The sequence below is a fragment of the Gopherus evgoodei genome, chromosome 7 (genome assembly GCF_007399415.2).
Source record: "Gopherus evgoodei ecotype Sinaloan lineage chromosome 7, rGopEvg1_v1.p, whole genome shotgun sequence".
NCBI lineage: Eukaryota > Metazoa > Chordata > Testudines > Testudinidae > Gopherus > Gopherus evgoodei.
In genome coordinates this window covers 8,366,172-8,391,101 of record NC_044328.1, presented here as the reverse complement: position 1 = coordinate 8,391,101, position 24,930 = coordinate 8,366,172, and the positions used below count along the sequence as shown (strand labels likewise).

Genomic DNA, 24,930 nt, shown 5'->3' with positions numbered 1-24,930 from the left:
CTGGGTTCAGCCTGCTCTGATTTTAATTTGGAAATAATCCCCCAAAGTCCCATGTTGATATGCAATGAAATGAATAAACAGAAGGGTATATTCTCCTCTTGATGCATACATTTAACTCTTATGCTAACAGACATTAAACATTAAGAAAATCATAGACAGTTTGTGAGAGATTCTACCAATTGAGACTTCGTCTTTGAAAAGCAGCCTGCTATATTCTTCACTGTATTCTATTGCATTTGTATGCTTCAAGAAGACAGACAGGCATCTACAATTTGTGTCTCCATCATCCCCAGATGTGATGTTCTGCCAGTGAAACGAAAGCTATTGTACCTTTACTTTGGGAATCCAAGGGTCTCTGCTTCTGGCCCTCATGGCACCAAATTTTTTGGATCCTTCCTTTAAACTGCCTTCCTCATACTCATGATGATCTTAATTATTTGTAGTATGGTAGCACACAGAACTAGTGCTGGTTGGGAGTTTTTCAACAAAACTGTTTTTTTGTTGGAAAATGCTGATTCATCAAAACTGAAACTTTTTGCTGGCATGTACCAAATTCACCAAAAGTTTAGTCGAGGTTTTCCAGGTCCAAGATGGAATGTTTGGTCAGAACCAGAGAGAGAGAGGGAGAGCATGACATAAATAATCTGGTGGTTCGGACACTCAGTGGGGATCTGAATGACCTAAATTCAAATCTCTGTTCTGCCTAATTCAAACCAGGGACTTGAACCTGGGTTTACTACGTCCTAAGTGAGAGCCCAAGCAACTCAGTTATTGGCTATTCTGGTGTCAGCTTCTCTGTTTGTTTGTTTTTGTTTTTTTCCCATTTAAAAACTTCAAAAGCTCTCTGATTTGTCCTGCTGCAGAACGGAAAGGAAAAATATGTGGAATCTCAAACAGCTTTCGTGTCCTGTGAAATTTTTCCCACTCAGCTGTACATAGAAGCCCCACCCAAGCTTGGGGTCCCTTTGTGCTAAGCATTGTATATACATCCATTAATAGAAGTATTGTTATATGGAACTCAGGAGCAGAGAGACTCACCCAAAGAAGGCTGTGGCAGAACCAAGAATTAAACTCAGGTTTTCCGAGTCAGTCCAGCGCTTTAACTACACGGCCATCCTCCTTCTCTTTGGGTATGTGTACACTTTGAGTTGGGTATGTAGTTCCCATCTTGAGGAGATATTATGTGCTCTATCTACAATCAAGCTAGCATGCTAAAAACAGCAGGGGAGCTGCAATGAGAGGAGCTAGCCACTCCAAATACATACCTTTCTGAGATGCTGGGAATATACTCCAGTAGCTATCTCCTCCCACCGCTTGCACTGGCTGCATTCTATTTTCAAAAAAAGAACAGGAGTACTTGTGGCACCTTAAAGACTAACAAATTTATTTCAGCATGAGCTTTTGTTAGTCTCTAAGGTGCCACAAGTACTCCTGTTCTTTTTGCGGATACAGACTAACACGGCTGCTACTCTGAAATCTGTCATTCTATTTTCAGTATACAAGCTCTATCACAACAAGTGCAAATAAGAGTATGTCTGCACTACTCACCGGATCGGTGGCAAGCAATTGATCCAGTGGGGATCGATTCATCGCGTCTAGTTTAGACACGATAAATCGAGCCTTCTCCCGTCGACTCCTGTACTCCAGCGCCGTGAGAGGTGCAGGCAGAGTCAACAGGGGAGTGGCAGCAGTTGACTCACTGTAGTGAAGACACCATGGTGAGTAGATCTAAGTACGTCGACTTCAACTACATTATTCACATAGCTGAAGTTGCATAACTTAGATCGATTCCACCCCCCGCCCTCAGTTTAGACCAGGACTAAGTGTCTTTGATCTGAGAATTACATACCCAGCTTGAAGTGTAGACATACCCAAAGAGAAGAAGGATGCTCTTGTGGTTAAAATGCTGCATTGACTGCTGTTCTTTCTCTCTCTTCTCCTAGTGGGTGATGTTTGTCTGTTAAGGGATAGAAGGCCTGATGAGCAGTTATAAATGTGGGGAAAAAAATCAGATGGAAGGATCTTTAAAGCAGGCACTGTGGTCTTTTTAGGTGTTTGTACAGCATCTTCCACCGTGAGTTCCTGATCCTGACTTTCTGACTGTTCTAAAAATATTAAATAAGAATATTGTGTTGGACAAGGTTTGCACCAATTATTTGCCCCAAATGCTGAGTTCTTTGGGTTATGTCTTTTTTTGCTATTGATGAGCAGAATATGAAATTCTTGGTTGAATTAAAGAGTTCGGTGGTACCTTAAAGACTAACAGATGTATTGGAGCATAAGCTTTTTTCGTCAGATGCATGTAATGGAAATTTCCAGAGGCAGGTATAAATATGCAGGCAAGAATTAGTCTGGAGATAACGAGGTTAGTTCAATCAGGGAAAATGAGGTCCTCTTCTGGCAGTTGAGGTGTGAATACCAAGGGAGGAGAAACTGCTTTTGTAGTTGGCCTGCCGTTCACAGTCTTTGTTTAATCCTGAGCTGATGGTGTCAAATTTGCAAATGAACTGAAGCTCAGCAGTTTCTCTTTGAAGTCTGGTCCTGAAGTTTTTTTGCTGTAAAATGGCTACCTTTACATCTGCTATTGTGTGGCCATGGAGGTTGAAGTGTTCTCCTATGGGTTTTTGTGTATTGCCATTCCTAATATCTGACTTTTATCCGTTAATCCTTTTATGCAGGGACTGTCCAGCTTGGCCGATATACATAGCAGAGGGGCATTGCTGGCAAATGACGGCGTATATAACATTGGTGGACATGCAGGTGAATGAACCAGTGATGTTGTAGCTGATCTGGTTAGGTCCTGTGGTGGTGTCGCTGGTGTAGATATGTGGGCAGAGTTGGCATTGAGGTTTGTTGCATGGATTGGTTCCTAAGAGTTGTTATGGTGAGCTTCACCTCGTTATCACTTCTGAAAGGTTGCTGACCCCTGTATTAGTGTATAGAAGGCTGATAAGTTTAAGGAAAAGTTTCTGTTTATACTTCCCCAAATAGGGGGCCTGTTGTGCCTTTTGGAGTCAGCATTTGGATCCTGTAAGGTGCCTCTTCCTGACACACAGTTTTAGGTCAGTCTAGTCACAATAGCTTGTAACAACCAATTCCCTGGAAGTTATAACAGACTTTGTTTGATTGGCTTCTTCTGTCTGAAGAAGCCTTCCCACCACAGAGCTATAAAAATTGCTATGAAACCCTGTTGTGCTGTATAAGTGGAAGACATTTGCAGTCAGGAGCCGAGGGATTTGTGAGAATATAGATGATCAAATGTCTCCAGCCGAGGGAACTTTTTTGTTGAAATAAGGTTAAATGTGAGGATGCAGGGGCTTTTTTGCACAGTGGGTCCTTAGTGGTGGTGATATAGAGTAGGTTTACAGTACAGACACTACATACCCAGCTACTACATGTATAAATATCCATGTAGACTGTGAGGCACCACTTAGGTGAGTAAAATAGAAATACAGCAGAATTCTAGGATATATATTCTGCATGACTTTCTGCAGAACCATGTAATGCCTCTCCTGTCTACACTGCTATTATTAGCAATGTAGTGTCTGGCTTCCTCCCCACGGCTGGAGCATTTCCCTGCTGCAGCGAAAGGCTCCAGCCATTCTGGCCGGGGAGAGACAGCGGGAAAAAGCTCTGGCAGCTCCCGGCTGCCTCCCTCCTGCCAGAACATTTCACTGACGCTTATAGCTATGCATGCTGCCAGAAGTTTAGACAAAGCCTTAGACATGGCTTAACAGTGTTTCCTTTTCTCATCCCTGCCATGCAGGACATGTCTTTACTGCACAGTTTACGAGGCCTTTATCCCAGCTCCCCCTACCATTCACGCAGAAAACCTCTGACCTGGGTTTGTGGGTGTTTTTAAGCCCTGGCCAACCTGCCTGGCTGGGAGTACAGGTGAGACCCCAGGGATTGCTTTCACTGGCCTGGAACCCACTCACTGTGCAGTGAGGATGCAGGCTAAATCACTAGAGGACTGATAGTCCTGCAATTTATTCCCACAATTCCCCCTAAAGGACAGACGAGTCCTTTCTTGCAATTGAAAAAGCTGACTGGGAAAGTATCCAGTTCAAAGAAGTATGGGATACGCCCCAAGACACACCAGGTGAGTGCAGAAACAATGAGGGGATAGTAATGTGTGTAAGGCTTTGCCCTGAGGGGTATGCCCACATCTGGGACAGGCTAACTCTTGTGCTTAGACCCAAGTGCCGATCACTCCAGTTCGCTGTGCAGTGAAGATGTAACTATAATTGTGAAAGACTAAAAAATAGCCTGCAGAAGAACATCCTGTGGCTTGGAAAAACAAAAGAACCTTTGGGCTTGTCTTCACAGCAACAGATAGCTCGAGTTGCTCCCCTCGACCTAGCCTAGCTTGAATTAGAGCAACGGCACAACACCACTCGAGCTGCACAGAGGGATTGGATTAGCTTCTGGTGAGTTGTGCTAACCGGAGCTGTAGCTGGTAGCTAGCAGCACTCAAGCTTCAACTCACTTCCCTAGCATTCACCTTAAACGTGCTAACTAGATTGAGTTTGAAGCACCACTTCACTTGAACTGGAGATTTGTGTGTGTGGAAGGGAGCTGGGTTAGGGGCACCTCTTAAGTTACATATTGAGCTAACCCTGCAGGGAAAGACAAGCCCTTCTTCAGCTACCAGGGTGATAGATGCCTGTGTTAGAACCTCAACAAATTAATTTGCCGCAGAACAGTATAAAAGAAGGTTTACGATAGACACAAATGTGACAGGAAGAGACTGCCAATTTCTTGTCTATTTGGATTTTAAATAACTCAAGGCAGGCCTTGTGTCATTTATTTTTTTTCTATATACAGGTTTTTAAGGACAGTTAAGCGGGTACCTATTCAATAAGCAACACAAACCCATACACATTTTAAATCTGTCATGTTACTCCCTCTCTCTCCCATCTCCATAGTGCAATGCAGAGCCAGAAAGTGTACTGCTGCGGATGAGGCTCAAATCCCTGTACAGGTCATAGTGCCTTGGGATGCTGTCTTGTTACCATGGCAATGTATGAGGGCGTTGCCATGGTAGACACGGCTTGGTGAGGCTGCGGCAGTGTTGCAATAGCTGTGGCCGGTTCCGACAGCGGGCCTGAAGGAGGCTCCTTCTCAGCGCTGACTGGAAGGGGCTCCCTGCACATCCCAGGGGCCAAAGACCCCAGAATGCAAGGCGTGGGGGAGCCTGCAGTCTTCCTGGCCCAGTGGAACTGAGACCCCTGGCCAACACTGCAAGGAGAAGGACAAGCCCCCGGCCGCGAGATAGGCCGCCCGGCAGCCAGAGGTGAAAGTGAGCTGGTCCGGTCCGGTCCGGCGTGCCAGACTGGACTAGCTTCCCCAGGCTGGTGATTTAAAGGGACTGGGGTTCCCTGCAGCGGCCAGACCCCAGGGCCCTTTAAATTGCCTCCTGAGCCCTGCTGCTGGAGCCCTGGGGTAGTGGCAGCAGGGCTCAGGCAGTGATTTAAAGGGCCTGGGGCTCCAGTCACTGTGGGGAGCCCCGAGCCCTTTAAATCACCCCTGAAGCCCTGCCACTACTACCCTGGGGCACTGACAGGAGGGCTCGGGCGGCGTTTTAAAGGGCACGGGGCTCCTCCGGGGTAGTGGGGCTCCGGCAGCGGGCCTCGGGCAATGCTTTAAAGGGCCGGGGGGCTCCTGCTGCTGTGGGGAGCCCTGGCCCTTTAAATCCTCACAGGAGCCTTACCGTCGCTACCCTGGACCCTTGAAATCACCATCTGCTCCCAGCTGCTGGAGCCCCAGGGTAGCCCATTGGTGATTTAAAGGTCCTGGAGCTCCGCTGCGGTAGTGACGGCCAGAGCCCCGGGCCCTTTAAATAGCCCCTGAGCCCCGGGGCTCCCAGCCGCCTCTGCAGCTGGTAGCTCCGGGGTGATTTAAAGGCCCCTGGGCTCCCAGCCGCAGCTGGAGCTCCAGGACCTTTACATCTTGATTTAAAGGCCCCAATTCTTCTGGTTGCGGCGCCACCTCTTCTGGTTGAGGCCACGCCCCTGCTCAGCACTCTGGCGTACCGGTAAGTCCTTTAACTTACTTTCACCCCTGCCCATGGCTGAACATTTCTGGCCCAGGGATGCTTCCTACACTCCTGACTGGTGAGGGAGGCCATGACGGCAGAGCTGCACAGGGAAACTTGCACTGCTGCAGGGCCAGTGATGCTGGATCCCTGCAGTCACAAGGTGCCAGGGGAAGCTGGGGCCCTGGCAGGGCAAAGCAGAGTCCCTCTCCACACATGCCTCCCCTGGCCAAGACTGCAAGGAGATGGGCAGATACGGAATTTATGAGACTTTGTGATACGTCCGTCACCTCTCAAAAAAGTCATTAGCCACCACTGCCAGCCACTGTTGTTTGGGTGAGTAGATTTAGGCCAAGATTTTCCAAAGTTATAAGTGATTTTGTGCTCCCAAACCGGGGACAATGTAAAGGCCTGATTTTCAGAAAGTGCTGAGCACTCAGCCTCTGAAAATCAGGCCCTTTTAAGGTGTATGTCTGGTTGAGGACCCAAAATCCAAGGTGTCCAACTCAACTAGGTTCTTTAGAAAGTGTTGGCAATTCACTGTAGGCTCCCAAGTTTGAAAAACATAGAGTTGGTTGAAATGTTGTTCATGAAAACACTTTGGGTTGTGAGGCACGATGGCTTTTCAGCCAAAATGGAAGTTTTCTAACTGAGTTTCTTGCTGTTCTGTCATTTGAGGACCAGATGAGCTGCAGGCCATCACCTGTGTTTGGGCCTCAAAAACATCACCTGGTGTGCAGCTAATTAGTCATGAGTGGAGCCAAGCTCCCCTCTTCCAAAGGGCCATCCCATCCTGTGCCACTTCCCATAAACAGGGAAAGGTGAGGGACCCATTTCAAAACCACCTTACTTCAGGGGCATGAAAGCAAAGCTGTATCTTTGGCTGTAATAGTAGAGTTTATATCCCTGAAAAGAACATTTCTCTTTTTATCTCAGTTTTTAAAAGAGCTCACAGGCATAAAACCAGATTTTCAGCTCCTGTGTGTGTATGTTGCACACACCACAATTTTGGCTGTTCTTTTCTTCTTGCCCTTGTTAGTTTGTGTTGATTGGTAAATGTAGGGAGCAGGAAAGAGGAAGAAAAACCAAACACATGTGAAGGGTGAGACATCCTGTTTCATTTCATTACAGCGTTCCATCACAGCCTATATTCTGACATTTAAGACAACATAATATGCATGTCTTTGATCATTAGTTCCTCTAAGCTATCTGGCGACAGCCTGGGAAAACAAAGCAAAAAACCAACCACTGCATCAACAAAACCCACCGCGATATTAAACACAAACTAACCTTTAGCAGTCTGAATAACAAAGAAATGAAAACAGGAGAAAGGAGAAATAATGAAATGAAAAGGAGAAATAATACTTTTAAAAAAAAAGATGGCTTTGCACAGGTTATTGAAATAACAGTTTAACAAAAAGCACATATGGGAATTTGGCATAAATAAGCAATTTTGCTGTCCAGCCATGACTTGTTCACGTTGCCTGTGTGTCTTGGTTTGGAGTAACCGTATTGCTGCTGCTTGAGGTAAAATGAATGGAAAAAAGAGACTGTTGTGGAGATGGTCTCTGATGAAACCTAAGGGATATGTTATATGTGCAGCATCCTGGGCAAAAGTGTGTTGAAGTCAGAATCTCTGCACAGAGAGATGGCAGAAAAAGTAGTTTTGTGGTCAAGGCTCTGGACTGGGAATTTGGAACGCTGACCTTACTTCTTGGCTCTGCTACAGACTCACTGTGACCTTGGATAAGTCCTTTAATCTCTCATCTACTATGATGGAAGGGGGTTGTCTATATGATTCTAGAATAAGATGTGATTGACTATTATAAGGTGACCAGATACCACAGTGATGGGCATAGACTAAGAACCTAGACAGACATCACCAAGTAATGAAATAACAAAAATGCCTTCTGTTTATATGGTGTCCCTTCCCAAGAAGGATTTGAAAGTGCTCTCCTCATAATGATCCAGATGTAAAGTGTTTCACAGATAACTAGGTTTGGTAGGGATTAGACTTTTATCAGTAAATGTCAGTAAAGGTTGATTTCACCGTACACCCACAAACTGAAAAAAAAATAATTCCATATATAATGTTAGAAATTTACATACAGGCAAAGTCAGAAAAATTCTGCTTGAGAACTCATTAGAGTTTGCTTTAAGGATATTTACTTCGAATATTTTGACATGTGCTGTAGACAATTTGTGTTTTAATTATTGTAAAGCTTTAACTTTTTGAATCTGAATGTCTACTATAATTAAATAATTGTCTGACTCTTCCAATTTCCTGTGACTGTGAAAATTTAAACAGATGAAAATGTAAAAAAAAAAAAATGCATGCAATCATGGGTTTTATACAGTTGTGAACATTTAAATTGCTAAAAATTGAAAAAAAAGTTTCAAAATAAACATCAATATTAGCTGTTGAAATTATTAGAAAAAAGAAGAAAAAAATAATTCTGCCAAGCCTGCAAATAACAGATCCTGTTGTCATTGGAATCAGTGGATACATTCCGATTGCCATAGGTGGGAGTAGGACAAAGAGAATTTATACAATTTGTATTGAGATTACCATCCACCACTGGGAGCCATCGTATGCCAGCACAATATTATTAAGGAGCAAAGAAGCACTTCTCTAAATGGGATTGTACTCCCTTGACCTTTGCATCAGGTTTGTAGAATACAGAGCAATAACTAGAACAGATTTGAAAAATTTTGACACAATAGTTTGTCATCAGCAAATACAGTTCTGTTGAAACCGAAATACTTCGTGAAATGTTGTCAGTGTTGCTGAAATTTTGTTTTGGAGGGAACAAAGTTTACAGCAAAGCAGAAACTTCCTGATGTCATATCTAGCAAAGATATGAATTTAAGCTCCCAGGCTTGTCTTTTTAAAGTGTTAGGTAGGTTTCCTTTGAGGATGAGGACTGATAGGTTAGATATAGAGTGATTGCTTTGTGAAAAGTGTTCACCCACAGGCAATAGTATTTTTGTCTTTGATCATTTTCCTGTGAGTTCATTTGAGAGTGTGGTGATGGTCTGGTTTCACTCACATAGTTGTTGTTAGGGCATTTAGTGCACTGGATGAGGTACACCACGTGCTGTGATCTTGAGAGGTGTGCTGTGGGCCACAACACTCCTACTGAAGGAATATTGGGACTCATAGACACCGTCCACAATCATTTGCCACACAAAGGGCCAGCTTCCCCCAGGACATAACTGACTTTCTCCACAAACTTCTCAACCTTAAAACACCATCCTTGCCACCATGTATGTCACTTTCATATACAGTATATCCCTCAAAATGATGGCATAGCTGTCTGCCACAAATATTTACAAGACAGTGAATGGCCCTCATATATCCATCCCAAACAGATTGCCAAACTCATCCATTTCATCCTCACCCATAAGAGTTTTACATTCAATGACAAATATTTTGTCCAAACAATGGGAACAGCTGTGGGATGGCTTCCCAACATGCCAACCTCTTCATGGGCCATCTTAAAGAAGAATTTCCAGACAAATGCACAACAAAGCCAGTGATAATACTTGAAATACATCAATGATATTTTGATCCTCTGGACAGATGACTTAACCTCCCTCATAGATTTCCACCACAACTTCAACAGCTATCATCCATCCATGAGACTGTCTTTAGAATGCTCCCACACTAGCATCAGTTTCCTGGACACCACAATCAGCTTCTACAACCGAACCCTACAGACAACTATGTACAAGAAATCCACTGATCACTTACCTTCGTAGATCCAGTAACCACCCCAAACACACCAAGAAATCAGTTATCTACAGATAGGCACACAGATACCACAGAATATGCTCTGAGGAGAAAGTCCAGGATATACACCTTTACAGACTCAAAACAGCCTTCACCAAACAAGGACACTCCACCAGACAAGTAGATCATATCATGGAACAGGCCACCCCAAATACCCTGAGAAAACTTGCTTCGCTATAGAAATAAAATGCCTTCCAACCACACACCCCTAGTTCTCACCTGCCACTCCACACTGGAACCCATGGGGGGTAACATCAAACAACCACAACCCATACTCAATGGAGACTTGATTCTGAAAGAAATCATTCCTGAACCCTTCTTCTAGCCTTCAGGCAACCCTCCCTGCTGTCTCTCCAAGCTCATCATCAGAAGCAAGCTCCACGTGGACCAGGACATCAACTCAAAGAGGCACTGGATGCTGCCAATCAACAAATGCAAAACCTGACACACACGTCTTCACTGTAACAATGATCAACACCACCCGCAACACACCTTTCTAGATCCATGGGTCCTACCTCTTCAATGCACTAAATACCTCAATATTAACTAAATGGGTGAAACTAGAAAGTCACTCAAAATGGAGTCACACAGGACAAAGATGAAAAAGACAAAAACACCATATCACCTGTGGGTGAACACTTTTCATTAAGTGATTGTCTACACTTGTGTTAGGTAATAAAGCAAGTCCTCACTCACCTCTCCAACACCCAAGTTTGTGCGGAGTTGGTATTTGGGCACACAATTCTGTCAGAGACCAGACACCAATGCGTTGATCAACGGGCTCACACTAACCCAAAAGCTTTAGAATAAGTGTGGCCCCTTTATTAGGGGTGAGCATCAATATTTATACACAGAAGTAAACAAAGTGATTAATAAAAGATAATGGTCATGCATAATCAATCAAGATTTTACAGGAAAAGCAAGTTTAACAAGTAAATGCATAGAGATAAAGGCTAATGGCTACTTAATAAAGGGGGTGTCATGAGTAGTTTGCAGGTCAGTGCTTTGTTCGATAAAGGGTTCAGAAAGGATTATGCAGAGATGGCCAGTCTGGGTGTGTTTTGGCTCCAAAGTTCACCAAAAGTTTAGACCCAACATTCCTCCATTTGTAGCTTTGAGATAACTATTAATCAAAAAGCTACACCCTATTTCAAGATTTCAAGGGCCGCTTGGCAATTTCAGCCTGGGCCAATTCGAAGAGAGTAAGGCTTTTAGCTGAAGTGGGAAAAGAATAAACTGACTTACATGAGTTTATGAGGGAGGGGACACACTGAATACAGCAACACAGTATTATAAGGACTACTATGGCCCCAACAACACCCACCAAGAGGTTTTTAACCCACCCAAATCCGGGCAGCCAATTCCATAAGGCTCCCCACCAATCATAAGGTGGCTGGCCAGAGGAGTAGTTTTTAGCCATTTCCCTTAGGTGTTTGGTACGTTGAAAAGTGTCAGAGTAGGTGTCATTTACAAAAACACAGCATTCTTCATTTATGAGGGCGCAAGTTCCTCCCTGGGCTGCTAACATCATATCTAAAGCCATTCTGTTTTGCAAAGCTAACTGGCGCAGCTGGGACATTTCCCCGGCCTGATTCTCAAATAGGGTTGCAGTTTCATTGGTCAAAGATTCTAATAGTCCCTGTAGACGGATGATAGCACCCTTCAAGCTAGTGTGACCAGCCCACCGCTGCCAGGACAAACCATCACGGAGATTAATATCTCTGTCAGTTTCACGAATGTTACGAACATGGGGAAAATGAGGGGGAGTGAGGGAGATCCGAGAAGGCGGTGCTAGCCATGCCAAATAACATGACCCTGCCCAATCAGGGGAGAGAAAATAATAAGCCTTGGGCCCGCACACCCAGTATGTTCCATATAATGCGTTTTGGGTATTCCATTTCTCAAAGTAGGAGGTAACCCACCACCCGTTGTACCACTGTTCCCCTGGTAACGCAGAGGGGTCGTTGTGTGAACTGCAGAGGCACAATTTGGTAGTGTTGTCCTCAAAGGGCAGTGTAGTACTGCTTGAGCAGTTGTAGAAGGCAATTGTGTATCCTTTAACAATTAGTTGGACACCCTCGAGATCTGAGCAGGGCTTTTTAAAAACTGACTCTGAAAACCTGTCCCTCCATGAAAAAGTTGAAAAGGTTGGATCGGGGTGAGGGATCCACATATGGGATAAGTGGGATGCGCAAGGCTTGAAGCCAAGATTTTTACTAAAGGCAGTGCCATTAAAATATATGTTGCATTTACTTGTTCCCACAAAAGTTGACCCTTTTTCTTTAACAAAACACAGTGATCCTGTTTGATTGGTTACCCTGAGATATTTGTTAATTGGCACTTCTGTTTTGTCCCATGTAAGATTGGGTTGGACTGGATCTTTTATTCTAGTCGGTGGCATCCAAGTCATATTAGCAGTGGTTAGGGGAATGGGTGTGAAGGGGAGTCCCTGTGCTGCATTTACTGGAAATTGAGTACATACCCAGCAATCACTTCTATTTCCTAAAATACGAGTTTTAACCTCGTGGGAATATCTAATAAAAGCATTATTTTCATAAGCAGAAAATAAACTAAAAAAGCATAAAAAACATACAGTTGTCAGAATAAAGGGTCCTCTCATTTTTTCCGAGTTAATTTAAGTCTAATGTCTGAGAGAGGTAAGCTGGTCCACTGGTCGAAGGCAGTGTCCTCAGTGGTGACAAGAGCTGCTGGTCCGTCACTGTGGTCCACTACGGCTGGCTTGACGTGGGAGTGGTGGATCCAAGATTTGCGTCCTTCCAGGAACACTGCAGTCTGGGTTGTCAAAAGAACCTGGTGGGGTCCAGTAAACCTTGGCTGGAGGGTGTCATCACGAACGAACTTTTTGGCCCAGACAAAGTCCCCTGGTTGGAACGGGTGGATTTGTTCCTCCAGCGGCACGGTCTGGGAAAACTGCGAGGCTTTCCAAAGGGTACGGAGGTGAGCCTGTAGGGAGAGAAACTGACACGCGGTCATATGATCCCCTCCCAATAGTGAAACATCAGCATGTGGTAGCGCCCCGCCTTTGAAAGGGGGGTGTCCATAGAGCAGTTCAAAGGGGGATAATCCCAATGCGCGGGTTGGGCGAGTACGAAGGTGAAACAGGACCAAGGGAAGTACCTGAGGCCACTTTAATCCTGTTTCCTGACAGTATTTAGCCAATGTAAACTTAAGTTCCCTATTCATACGCTCAACTTTCCCGCTAGACTGGGGGTGGTAGGGTGTATGAAAGGAGTGTGAAATGCCCAGTCCTTGTTCTAAACGGCCAAGGACATGACCAGTAAAGTGAGGTCCGCGATCTGAGTCGAGCACAAGAGGGATGCCAAAACGGGGTACAATATCTCTAAGGAGAATCTTCGCCACTGTGGCAGCAGTACAATTAGCAGTAGGAAAAGCTTCGACCCAGGAAGTCAGAGGGCAAACCAAAACAAGGAGGTGCTTTTTCCCAAAAGCCTTTGGCATATCTGCAAAGTCAATTTGAAGATGTTGAAATGGAGCAGCAGGCGGAGGTCTTCCACCCTTAATTTTGTTAAGAGGCGGAGCAGGTCCATTACGCTGACATGTGCTGCATGCTTTCACTATTGATAGGCAATAGGGTTGAATGCCTGGAGCATACCAAAAGCGAGCGATAGTGTCCACGAGGGCGTGCGTGCCGTAGTGACCCCCTTTATCATGGTGCCAGCGAACTGCCACAAGGTATGTGGAGCGAGGGAGGCAGGCTCGGCCATCTGGCATAAGCCAGGTCCCTTTGACCAGAGTGGCCCCGAGGCTTTCCCATGATTTTAGTTCAGCAGCGGGTACTGGTACGGGGTGCGGTGGAGTAAAGGAGGAGGTTGCAATAGCCAATGTGAGCATGGCTAAAGGTAAGGTGGCAGCCTTCTTGGCGGAGGCGTGAGCCAGGGCATTCCCACGGGTAACGGGGCTGCTATCTTTAGTATGGGCCCGGCAGTGAACTACAGCCAGGACAGAGGGTTTTTGGAGGGCGTCCAAAAGCTTGTGGATGAGGGGGAGGTGCTGAATGGGTTTACCGGTAGCTGTCTGGAAACCTCGAAACTTCCAGAGGTGGATATGACAATGCACAACTCCAAAAGCATATTTGCTATCAGTAAAAATGGTAACGGTCTTACCAGCGGCCAACTGGCAAGCTCGGGCCAGGGCATAGAGTTCAGCAGCTTGGGCTCCCCAGTTGCCTGGCAGTGAGGCGGCCTCTTGAATGTCCCATTCAGAGGTGACAGCATAACCAGTGAAACGCTTGCCATCAACATAGAAGGAGCTTCCGTCCGAGAAGAGGATGCAATCGGGATTGTCCAGTGGCACGTCAAACAGGTTGTCCCTTATCTGTAAGATGCTGGAAACTACTTCCACACAGTCGTGCTGATCCTGGAGGACTGGCAGGTCAGGAAGCAAGGTAGCTGGATTAAGGGGTCCACACCTTTCAAAAATTAGGTTAGTGTCTTCTAAGAGTTCGGCCTCTAGCTGTTGCTGACGATGGGCCGAAAAGACTTGGGTTGTGCCCCTACGCAGAAGGGCTGACAAGGCATGAGAGGTCCAAACCGTGGTAAAATGACCCAGGGTTAGGCTCTTTGCCTTTGTGATCAGCAGGGCAGCTGCTGCCAGAGTCCGGGTGCAGGATGGGGTTCCCTGAGCGACAGGGTCGATTTGCTGAGAGTAAAAAGCAAGCGGGAAATGGTGGGGCCCGCTCAGCTGGGTAAGGACACCACTAGCAATTCCGCCCCTCTCGTGGACAAAAAGGTGAAAGGGTTTGCTGTAATTGGGGGGGCGGAGAGACATGGAGGAGGCCACACTGTCCTTGAGTAACTGAAAGGCTTGAATAGTGTCCGGGGACCACTGCAAAGGGTCAGGAGCAAGGTTAGCAGTGAGTCGGTGGAGCGGTTTGCTTAACTCCCCGCAGGATGGCAACCAGGGGCGACAGAAGCCAATTAATCCTAAGAAACCTCGAAGTTGTTTCTTGGTGTTCGGTAGAGGGCAGTTTTGAATAGTCTTTATGCGGGCTGGGTCCATCTGTCTTCCCTCTGGGGTTAACAGGAAGCCCAGATATCGGACCTTCTGTGAGACCCACTGAATCTTTTTAGGGTCTACCTTGTGGCCTCTGGTGTGTAGGTATAATAAAAGTGCCTTACCATCGATGCGGAGGGCAGCTTCTTCGCGATTACCTAATAGGATGTCATCTACGTATAGGACCAGTGTGGATCCCTGCGGACTGGTGAAACCTTCCAAGTCGTGGCGGAGGCACTGGCTGAAAATCGTGGGGCTGTCTCTGTAGCCTTGAGGAAGTCGTTGCCAGACATAACTTTGTCCCTCCCAGGTGAAACCAAAGAGATACTGAGAGTCTGGGTGCACAGGAATGCTGAAAAAAGCTGATTTTAAGTCAATAACAGTGAACCACTCAGCATCCCAGGGGATTTGGCTGATGATAGTAGCTGGGTCAGGGACTACTGCATGAAGAGGGACCACATACTGATTAACAACTCGTAGATCCTGTACAAAGCGCCAACGAACAGGGTCTCCGTCCTTTTTAGGAGGCTTTTTGACAGGCAGTATAGGGGTGTTACAGGGAGTGCGCTGAGGGCGGACTAGCTTTTGTGCAATGAATCCCTCGATAATGGGGCGGATGCCCTCCCGGGCTTCCAGCGACAGGGGGTATTGAGGGACTGACGGGGGGCTTAAGGAAGGCTTTACCTGAATCCTTACGGGCTCTGCCGAAAGGAGCAGGCCAACATCAGTGTCAGAAATTCCCCAGAGGGTTGAAGGCAAGTCAGTGAGGTCAGGGGAGAGAGAGAGGGGTGTTTCCCAATTACCCTGAGTAGGGGCCGAATCTCCTAACACTGTCATCAATAATCCTACCCCTTCAGGAGTGCAGGTTAAAGTAGCCTCAAGCTTACAGAGTAAATCCCGGCCCATCAAAGGGATCGGACAAGCTGGGGAAAAAAGAAAACGGTGAGGAAAACATTTATCAGCATAAACAACATTCAAAGGCAAAGTGAGTTCCAGAGACTGTGGGTTGCCCTCCACCCCAGTCGCAGTTTTAACCTCAGAGGATAGCCAGGGAGAGGGGGCATGATTTAAAAGAGAGAAAGTAGCCCCAGTATCAATGAGGAAAGAGATAGGCAGTCCCTGGACTGAAAGGGTTAAACGAGGCTCTTTGATCGGAGGGGAGAAAGTGAGAAAGGAGCCGGCTAAAGACATTAAGGAAATAAGACCATCACATTGTTTGCCTTCGCCCCCGGGGTACCGTCATTGAGGAGGCTGAGTTTGCTGCAGCTGCTGCTGTTTCCCGTAGTTGATCCAGGCCTGGGGAATTGGCTGAGCTGGTGGTGCAGGGGTGTATTCCTCACTTGTGTAAGCATCTGCGGATGCAACCAGACCCTCTGGGCGTCCCCAGGGGCATTCACGTTTAAAGTGACCAGGCTGTCCGCACTGAAAACAATTTCCTGATGGCTGGGGTCGCCAGGACCCTCTTCCTCGGGCACCCTGGAATCCCCTGCCACGGCCACGGCCTTTGCCTCGAACACCACCGTGAAAAGCTAAAGCCATCAGCTTATATTCTTCCTTTTTCTCTTTCTTTTTACTACTTTCCCTTTCTTTCTCCCAGGCAAAATCAGCTACGTCCAACACTGAAGTGACTGACTCACCTCCCCAACCAGGGCGAAACTTTAAGAAGTAATCCCTTACAGGGGGCACCGACTGATTCACAAAAAATGAAATAAGAGTAGGGTGGTCTGCTTCTCTCTCAGGATCCATCTGAGTGAACATTCGGGCCCCCTCCAATAGCCTCGACCAGAACTTTCTGGGCGGCTCATCAGATTCCTGCCGAATCTGCATGAACTTAGCCTGATTAGGCGAGCGGCGAGCCATTTCCTTGAGTCTCTCTAACAATCGCTCTCGATCTGTTCGCAGCTGAGTCAGCCTTAGCTGAGTCCAGTCTAGGGGATTCCAGCCAGCGGCCAGATCCCGCCTATCCATCCAAGTAAGATTAACTGCATTGCTATCTCCCCATGTCCTTTCTGCCATCCACAATCTACTACGTTCCTCTCCGGTCAAAACTCTACTTAACAACTGATCCACATCCGTATAAGTAGGATTATAACTTAAAAACAATCTTTCTAGAAGTTCTATGATCTTTCGGGGATTTTCCCCAAAAGACCCTGACAACTGTCCCCACTCTTTCAAATCCCATTCTAGCCATCCTTTATATTCCACAATACTAGCATGTTGCAATCGTCCATCATTGCCCATATAAGGTTGATCGTGCACCTGTAAAGGCATCTCTCTAACTATACTTTCCTCAGGGGGGGGGCATGCACCCTGCCGTACCTGCTTGGACATAAGCCTAGTAACTACTCCTCCCGAGGTTTGCCCTTCCATTTCCTCCTCATCCTTCTGCACAAATTCCAATCTGGTATCCTGCAGATTCCCCTCTGCTACAAGGAGAGAGTCCCCCTGCGGAGGAATAGGGGCAGGTGCAGAGGGGACCAGCTGACGAGTCAAAACACGCCGTGGTCTACACCCTTCATCGAAATAACCTGGAGGGGGTTCACTCTTGGGAGAGTACCTGACTGCCATAATTTTTTAAAGATTTCCACAGCTCTGCTGCTGTGTCCCAACAAAACCAGTAACATAACTGTCCCGGATGGTCTTTTTCGATCTGGCTCTTTACTCCTCTTAAGGCAGCCTGTTCGAAAGAGCCATAAGAAGGCCACCTCATCTCCGGGTCGGCCAATACCGCGGTATACCCAGTCCAATTCCTTACACATAGTGTGTACAATTTCTTCCTAGACATTCCTGTCTGTACTGGGAGTTTCCCTTCGTTCCATAACTTATTTACAATCCCCAACGGACTCTCAAGAGGCACGCTAGTCCCTTGACCCATGGTGTCTGACAGGAGCCCTCCAACTGGCGTTTACCCTGCTGTCCAATACACGACCCCTCAATATTGAATTGGCTGGGAGAAATCTCCTGTGGCGCCTTGCCAATTCATATATGAGTGGTCTGACCACTGGACAGAGGTACCGCACCAGAAGGAATCCCGGACGAGCCCCCAAATTGTTAGGTAATAAAGTAAGTCCTCACTCACCTCTCCAACACCCAAGTTTGTGCGGAGTTGGTATTTGGGCACACAATTCTGTCAGAGACCAGACACCAATGCGTTGATCAACGGGCTCACACTAACCCAAAAGCTTTAGAATAAGTGTGGCCCCTTTATTAGGGGTGAGCATCAATATTTATACACAGAAGTAAACAAAGTGATTAATAAAAGATAATGGTCATGCATAATCAATCAAGATTTTACAGGAAAAGCAAGTTTAACAAGTAAATGCATAGAGATAAAGGCTAATGGCTACTTAATAAAGGGGGTGTCATGAGTAGTTTGCAGGTCAGTGCTTTGTTCGATAAAGGGTTCAGAAAGGATTATGCAGAGACGGCCAGTCTGGGTGTGTTTTGGCTCCAAAGTTCACCAAAAGTTTAGACCCAATATTTGCAGCTGTGCCGCTGTAGCGCTTAATGAAGAGGCTACCTACGCCAACAGGAGAGCTTCTCCCATCAGCATGGGTACTTCACCTCTCTGAGAGGCGCTAGCCTTTTCAACAGGACAAGCCCTCCCGTCAACACTGGGGGTTAGGTCGGTATAACTTCGTTTCTCAGGTGTGGATTTTCCACACCCCTGAGCGATGTCGTGATACCGCCATAAGTTGGTGGTATAGACCAAGCCAAACCTCTGACCTTTTCAGTTTTCAGCAACTGAAACCCGCAACTCTTAATCCAGACCCCTCCCCCCTGAAATCAGTGTGGTTTTTGCTTTGTTTTGGAGGCAGGGTGGGGGGATTGGCAAAAACCCAAAAACTTTTGAAGAAAAAATGTTGATGAAAACAAAACCTTTTATTCATGTTAAATCAAATGTTCTGCATGAGCAAAGCCCATTTCCTGAGCAGTTTTAGCAGGCCTGGCCATTGCCCCCATAGTCCTCCACCAGTTTTTCATGCTTTTACAATCATGTTTACATATTGTTAAGTGTCTTTTCTTTCCACTCTTGCTGTTTGAAAGGCTAACAAAAGTAACTGGCTAAGCCCAGCAAATACATACACACAAGTAATATTGACAGTCTCATAGGCATTTGAGAAGCCAATGACTTATTTGGATGTCTAAATTCAGCTTTAGATTCCTAACTCTAGGCACCCATTTTAAAAAATTCTGGTCTTAATTTCCCTATGGCTCAACTTGTATGTCTGTCATGTGGTTATAACAATATCTACCCCACAGAGCAGTGATGCAAGGCTAAATCTTGGTGCCTGTGCATAGCCCAAGGAAATGTTCGGTTTGCAATCCTCTCCCATGACCATGGTGCAGCTGCTGCTGCAGCCCATTGGCTACTCTAGCTTTCAATCACAGCTATTCTTCCCCTGCAATGGATCCATGCAGATGTACTAGCACTTCCTAGTTTTAGGAAAGGCCAAAAGCTGGAGCATAGGATGGAACAATTGCCCAGACCAGGAGGAAGTCTTGTATGAATGCCTAATTTGCACTCGTATCAGTAAGAGGTGAAGGATCTGGCCCAGAAATCCTTAATTTAAAGCAAAACCCAGCATAGTTAAAGGAGCCATAAGGTATGATTAGGTTGCCTGACAGAGGTTTTGGAGCTCTAAGAAAAATGTTGGAAGGGATCCAAAACCTCATGCTTTGGAATTTAAGCCACTCTCTACTTTTTAGGGGTTAGAATGAGGCCTTCATGGCGGACAGATTAGCCCACAGTGGCCTTCTTCAGGGTTCTTACGTCTTCTGGTACTGGCCACCATGAAAAACAAGATTCTGGCCCAGAAGGACCTCTGCTCCATTATAGGCTGGTGGTTCTCATGCTCAGGAATCCCAGTGGAAGGCAATCACTCTTTCTGCCACATACTGCAGATATCCTCCTCTATCCGCAAGCATTTTGTCTGGCATATTTTGTCACCTGCTTTGCCTTCTGGGGGAAGAACGTACCGTATAATGGTACAGCGGCATTGAACAGGGAAAGGTCTGCTCAGTTCAAAATACAGCATCTGCAAGCACTTCCCATGTCAGTTTAGGCAAATGCTTTAACAATTCATTCAGTTATGTTAAGCACCCATTAAAGGAATCCTAAACCCTCCCTTGGGTCATTTCAATTCTAGGAGATTGTAATTGTTTCAGACTAACCATGATTTCTTCTTTTGCCTCCAGGTGATTCTAATTCTGACAAAGCTGTATGACTACAACCTGGGGAGCATCACCGAGAGCTCACTTTGGAGGTACATAGATAAATTGAGTTAATAATTACCGTCTTACTTAAACATGAACAGTCTGGTACAGTTCTTTTATTGAATTTAATTGGATTTTTTACATGCTGGAAGGTTCATGGCTAAGCATTCTCTCTCTCTCTCTCTTTTAGTCCTTTGTTCTCTCATTCTTGGTGATGATGGGACTGAGGTCTGATTGTCTTGTTCAGCTAGCTAGATAATGCATTTCATGTAAATCAATTAGGTGTGGTTGGTTTTTTTTTTGTTTTTTGTTTTTTTTTATACACAATCCTGTTCAGAATTAATAAACCAATTGATCGAAACCCAGCCAACAACCCCCCTGTTTTGATCTGTAACACTTTATTTCAGTTTGATTCTTTCAAAAGTTTACAACTGAACATTGACTTAATACAGCTTTGAAACCTTATTATGCATAGAAAAATGCTGCTTTTAACCATCTTAATTTAAATGAAACAAGCACAGAAACAGTTTCCTTACTTTGTCAAATCTTTTTTAAAACTTTGCCTTTATTTTTTTAGTCGTTTACATTTAACACAGTACTGTAAGGTATTTGTGGTGTGTGTGTGTGTGTGTGTGTGTGTCTTTCTCTGCTGCTGCCTGATTGCGTACTACTGGTTCCAGATGAGGTGGCTGTCCGGTCAATTCCTAACTCTGGTGTTCTGTTATAACTCGTGTAGTGCCTGTAGGGGTGCTTGTGTGTTTGAGGACTGTTCAAGTGAATAGTAAGGGTTTTCTGGCCCACATCCATTGTTGTTAGGACTGGGTGACTAATCACCACTTCACATTGACTTCAGTAGGCTTCAGCTTAAACCTTGAGTTTGTCAGTTGCTTCAAGAGCCTCAGAGGAAGAATGTTCATATGAGTGTTAAGTATGTTTTGTTGCTATTTTCTTCCCCCTGCTTTCCTGGTGAAATCTGTTGGGGTTTTTTTTTTAGCTTTACCAGTGGCCGTGAGTGAGGATCCTTGCGACGGTCCCATTGGAGGTTTCCCATTTTCGGTGTAACGAGAGAAAATGATGGAAGGGCATTTATTATTTAAAGTGCCTGATACACTTGTATAAAAAAAAATCAAGGAAAATAGAAATAAGAGGGAGAAAAAAAATCCTTCATTTCTCTGATTTGTTTTATTTCTTGAGAGATGATGTTGGCCAGTGAAAGAACACGCTATCCCTGGTTTACTTTGCTTTTGCACATCGGTGACTGTTTCCAAAAGAGAGAAGAGAAGAGCATGTCTTTCTGTATCCACACACAACCTTGGAAAAGTGTCTTGTCTGTGATACGTGGCATATATATAACACACTTCATATTAAGGGGAGAGGGATAGCTCAGTGGTTTGAGCATTGGCCTGCTAAACCCAGGGTTGTGAGTTTAATTCTTGAGGGTGCCATTTAGGGATCTGGGGCAAAAATCTGTCTGGGGATTGGTCCTGCTTTGAGCAGGTAATTGGATTAGATGATCTCCTGAGTTCCCTTCCATCCCTGAGATTCTATGAAGGGTACATGAATAAAGGGCTGGAAAATGATTAGCAATTGTTTAAGTAGAGTAGTTTGGGTTATAACTGGTTAAAAGTAGACCTATGTGGATTACTGATTTTTTGGTTCACTCACAGTTCTGAAAAACTGAATAAAAATTGGGTTGGCTCGACCTGAAACATTTTGGGGGGGGATTATTCACCTACACGAAAAGTCAAAAGATTATTATGGGTCAAACAAAGTGAAAGATTTTCATTAATAAGATGCAAAGAAATTTCAAAGCAAAAGTAATTTTGAATTAAAAAAACTGAAATGTAAAAAATTTCAAAACAAAACTTTGGGTTTTTTTTTCAGATTTTTTCAGTATTTTTTTCAACCAAAACAATTCAGAGAAATGGACATGAATTTTCAAAATGTGTTTTTATGTTAAAAAAGCTTTGGCTGAAAAAGTTTTGCCCAGTTCTAGTTATAAACTCAGTAGTTGAAGGAGTTATCGATGGTCATAAGCAGTCTGTTGACCAGTTGCGCTCTATAGCTATCTATAACACACACCGCCTACTGACCATAGCATGTGGATTTTTTTTTTTTTATAAATATACTAATATTTGCCAGGATGACATTTCTTTTGAATTCCTCAGCCGATTTAACTATCCTCCTGCAGTGATAATGTATGGAGCTTGCCACAAATCCAGAGAGTAAAAAGGCTATTGGCAGCTGACTCGTGTATGTGATAAAAACAGCAAAAGAGAGAGGCAAGGAAAGAGGATGACAATCTTCTTAAAAGTTAAGCTTCAGGCCTGATCTACACGTAATAATTAGATCTACCTAGCTATGTTGCTCAGGGCTGTGATAAATGCTGCATCCTGAGTGCAGTAGTAAAGTCAGCCTAAAGCCTGGCTGTAGATGCAGCTAGATTGATGGAAGAATTCTTTCTTTCAACCTCTCAAAGACATGGATTGGCTACACTGATGGCAAATCCCCTCTGTCAATGTAGGAAGTGTCTACAATACAGCTTCAGTGCCGTAGCTGTGCCATTCTAGCGGCTGTAGTGAAGACATACTCTTAGTGATCAGTAGACTCTTGGTGGCAAGTGAGATGCTGCCTCTGAAGCGAGCGAATGAGATTTCTTGTTGGCTGGACCTGGCATTAATTACACCATACTCCTCTCGATAGATTCTCCACCCCCCTTGGGTTTTATTTATTTATTTAATTCATTCAAGAAAGAGAAAAGAGGGCAAAGCAAAGATTATTTCATGCCGAGCAATTATTCGAGGTTTTATTTTTCTTCCTCTCCCAGTTGTCTCTTGGATCACAAAGAGGATTACACTTTGAGGCTTGGGAGAAGATGGTGGTTTTCACTACAGGAGCAAGATAAGCTTAGGTCTGAGATAAATAAAATGTCAGAATAACAGATATAGAGTCTGTGGGGAGTGGGAGGAAATAATCTTCTCCCTTTTCTTTGTTTTGATGTGATCAGAGTTCTGGGGAGCTCTGCATTGAACTCTTCATTCAGGGCCTGAAGAGGAAAAGCAGCTAATTGCATGCTGTTAGCCTCATCCCTGCAGACATTTAGGTATGTGCTTTACTTTATTCCCTTGAGCCGTCCCATTGGGATCAGTGGGACGACTTCTGATAAGATGCCCTAGCTTTTGTATAGTCTCTTTCATCAGTAGAACTCAAAGGGCTTTACAAAGGAGCTCAGTACCATTATCCCCATTTTACAGATGGCACAGAGCGGGAAAGTGACTTGCCCAAGGTCATCCAGGGGACCAGTGACACAGGTAGGATCAGAACTCAGGTATTCTGAATCCTAATCAGTGCTCTGTCCGCTAAGCCGTGCTGCCTCTGTTTAAGCACACGTGTAAATGGTTGCAAGATTAAGGCATGCTGTCATACATGGCAGGCATCCAATTTATCCCACTCACTTCTCCAACAAATTACATTTTCTGCTTTAAATTGTCCCCAAGATAGTATCCCCGTCTTCACCTGCCTTATCCCCTAAAAATCGATTAGTCCTGCAAAACAAGGGCTGCAAAAGTCTCAATATCTCAGATCTTACCTACACCAATGTTTGGTCAACAAAGAGTACAGTCATTGAAGTCCTTAGGGCTACATCTATGTAAAATGGGTGCAAATGAAACCAGGCCCTTGAGCTTCTAACTTGGAAGGGATGCAAGCAGCATGGCCAGATGCATTGAACTTGGGAACTCCTTTGTTCAAATCCCAGCTCTGCCTCTGCCTTGCTGTGTAGCTTCAGGCAAATGTAAAACGGGGATATTAATCACCATATTTCCTAGGCATGTTTTGAGGGAGAGATGATTCATGTTTGCTATGGTTTGAAAATCTAAAATAATATGTACAGAATAACTAGAATTGTTACAGCGGTGAAAGCAATAGAGAGAGTTTCAGAATTCCCCGCTTCTGTTTCCAGCTTTGTCATGAACTTCTTGTGTGATCTTGAGCAAGAGTCTCTTAACCTCTCTATCAGTTTACTCAGCTGTGAAACAGAAAAAAACAATATTTACCTTCCTCATGGAGTTTGTTAGAAGTCTCAATGAATTTATGTTTGCAAAGCACCCTGTGTTCCATGGATAAAAGGTAGTAGAAGTGGAAAGCAGTTTCCAGCTCAGCTCGTCCAGGATGTGTTTGTAGAGGCATGTGCGTATGTCATCGCCATCACCCCTTTGCTCTCTCCTCAGTTTGCTTTTGTGAGTCAGCAGAGAGAGGAAGGACCAAAACTGACCATGATCAATTTCACCTTCCCTTCCCCCTTTGGATCAGGTGATGTTGTCTAATTATAGGTTATGTTAAATATCCTCTACCTGTTTTTGACTGTATGGAGTATACTTGCTACAAATGAGAATTATGTTATACCAGAGCACTTTAAAGCTTTGTGATATACACTTGCCTGTTTTGAATGAAACTTCCCAAATACCCCATTATTCCATAAATCAATCTCCTGTGTTTCTCAGGCTGGTTCAATTCACTTTTATTTTCCACTTGCTGAGCTGCATTAATAAGGTCATAACCTATGGTTTAGAGACATGCCGCAAGTTGCAGCTGCAGAGGATTAGGGTGTTTTAGCTGGAGAAAGCAGGAGAAACAAATCAATTCAGAAAAGTGACAGACAAAGACCTTTTACTGAATACATTCTAACTGGCAGTTTTGGGGAAAAGGGACTTGAAAGAACTATTTGAAATATGTTTTATCCCTAAATTCAGTACTTCAATTACACTGTGTGATTAAGTTAGTTTCCTTACCTGAATATCAGAGCCGGGGAATTGCTGCCACATATCTCCTAGTGGTTTTCAACATTTTT

The 24,930-nt window shown here is 44.8% G+C and overlaps 1 protein-coding gene across 1 annotated transcript in view; it reads left to right on the top strand.

The window, feature by feature from the left end:
• The window catches only part of LOC115655346 (VPS10 domain-containing receptor SorCS1-like), a gene marked incomplete at its 5' end in the record, with an annotated part of 426,699 nt that overhangs the window by 115,406 nt on the left and 286,363 nt on the right, over positions 1-24,930 (top strand). Inside the window, one exon of the mRNA XM_030570701.1 lies at positions 20,064-20,131. Coding sequence (XP_030426561.1) covers positions 20,064-20,131 — 68 coding nt within the window. The remainder of the gene's footprint in view (positions 1-20,063; positions 20,132-24,930) is intronic.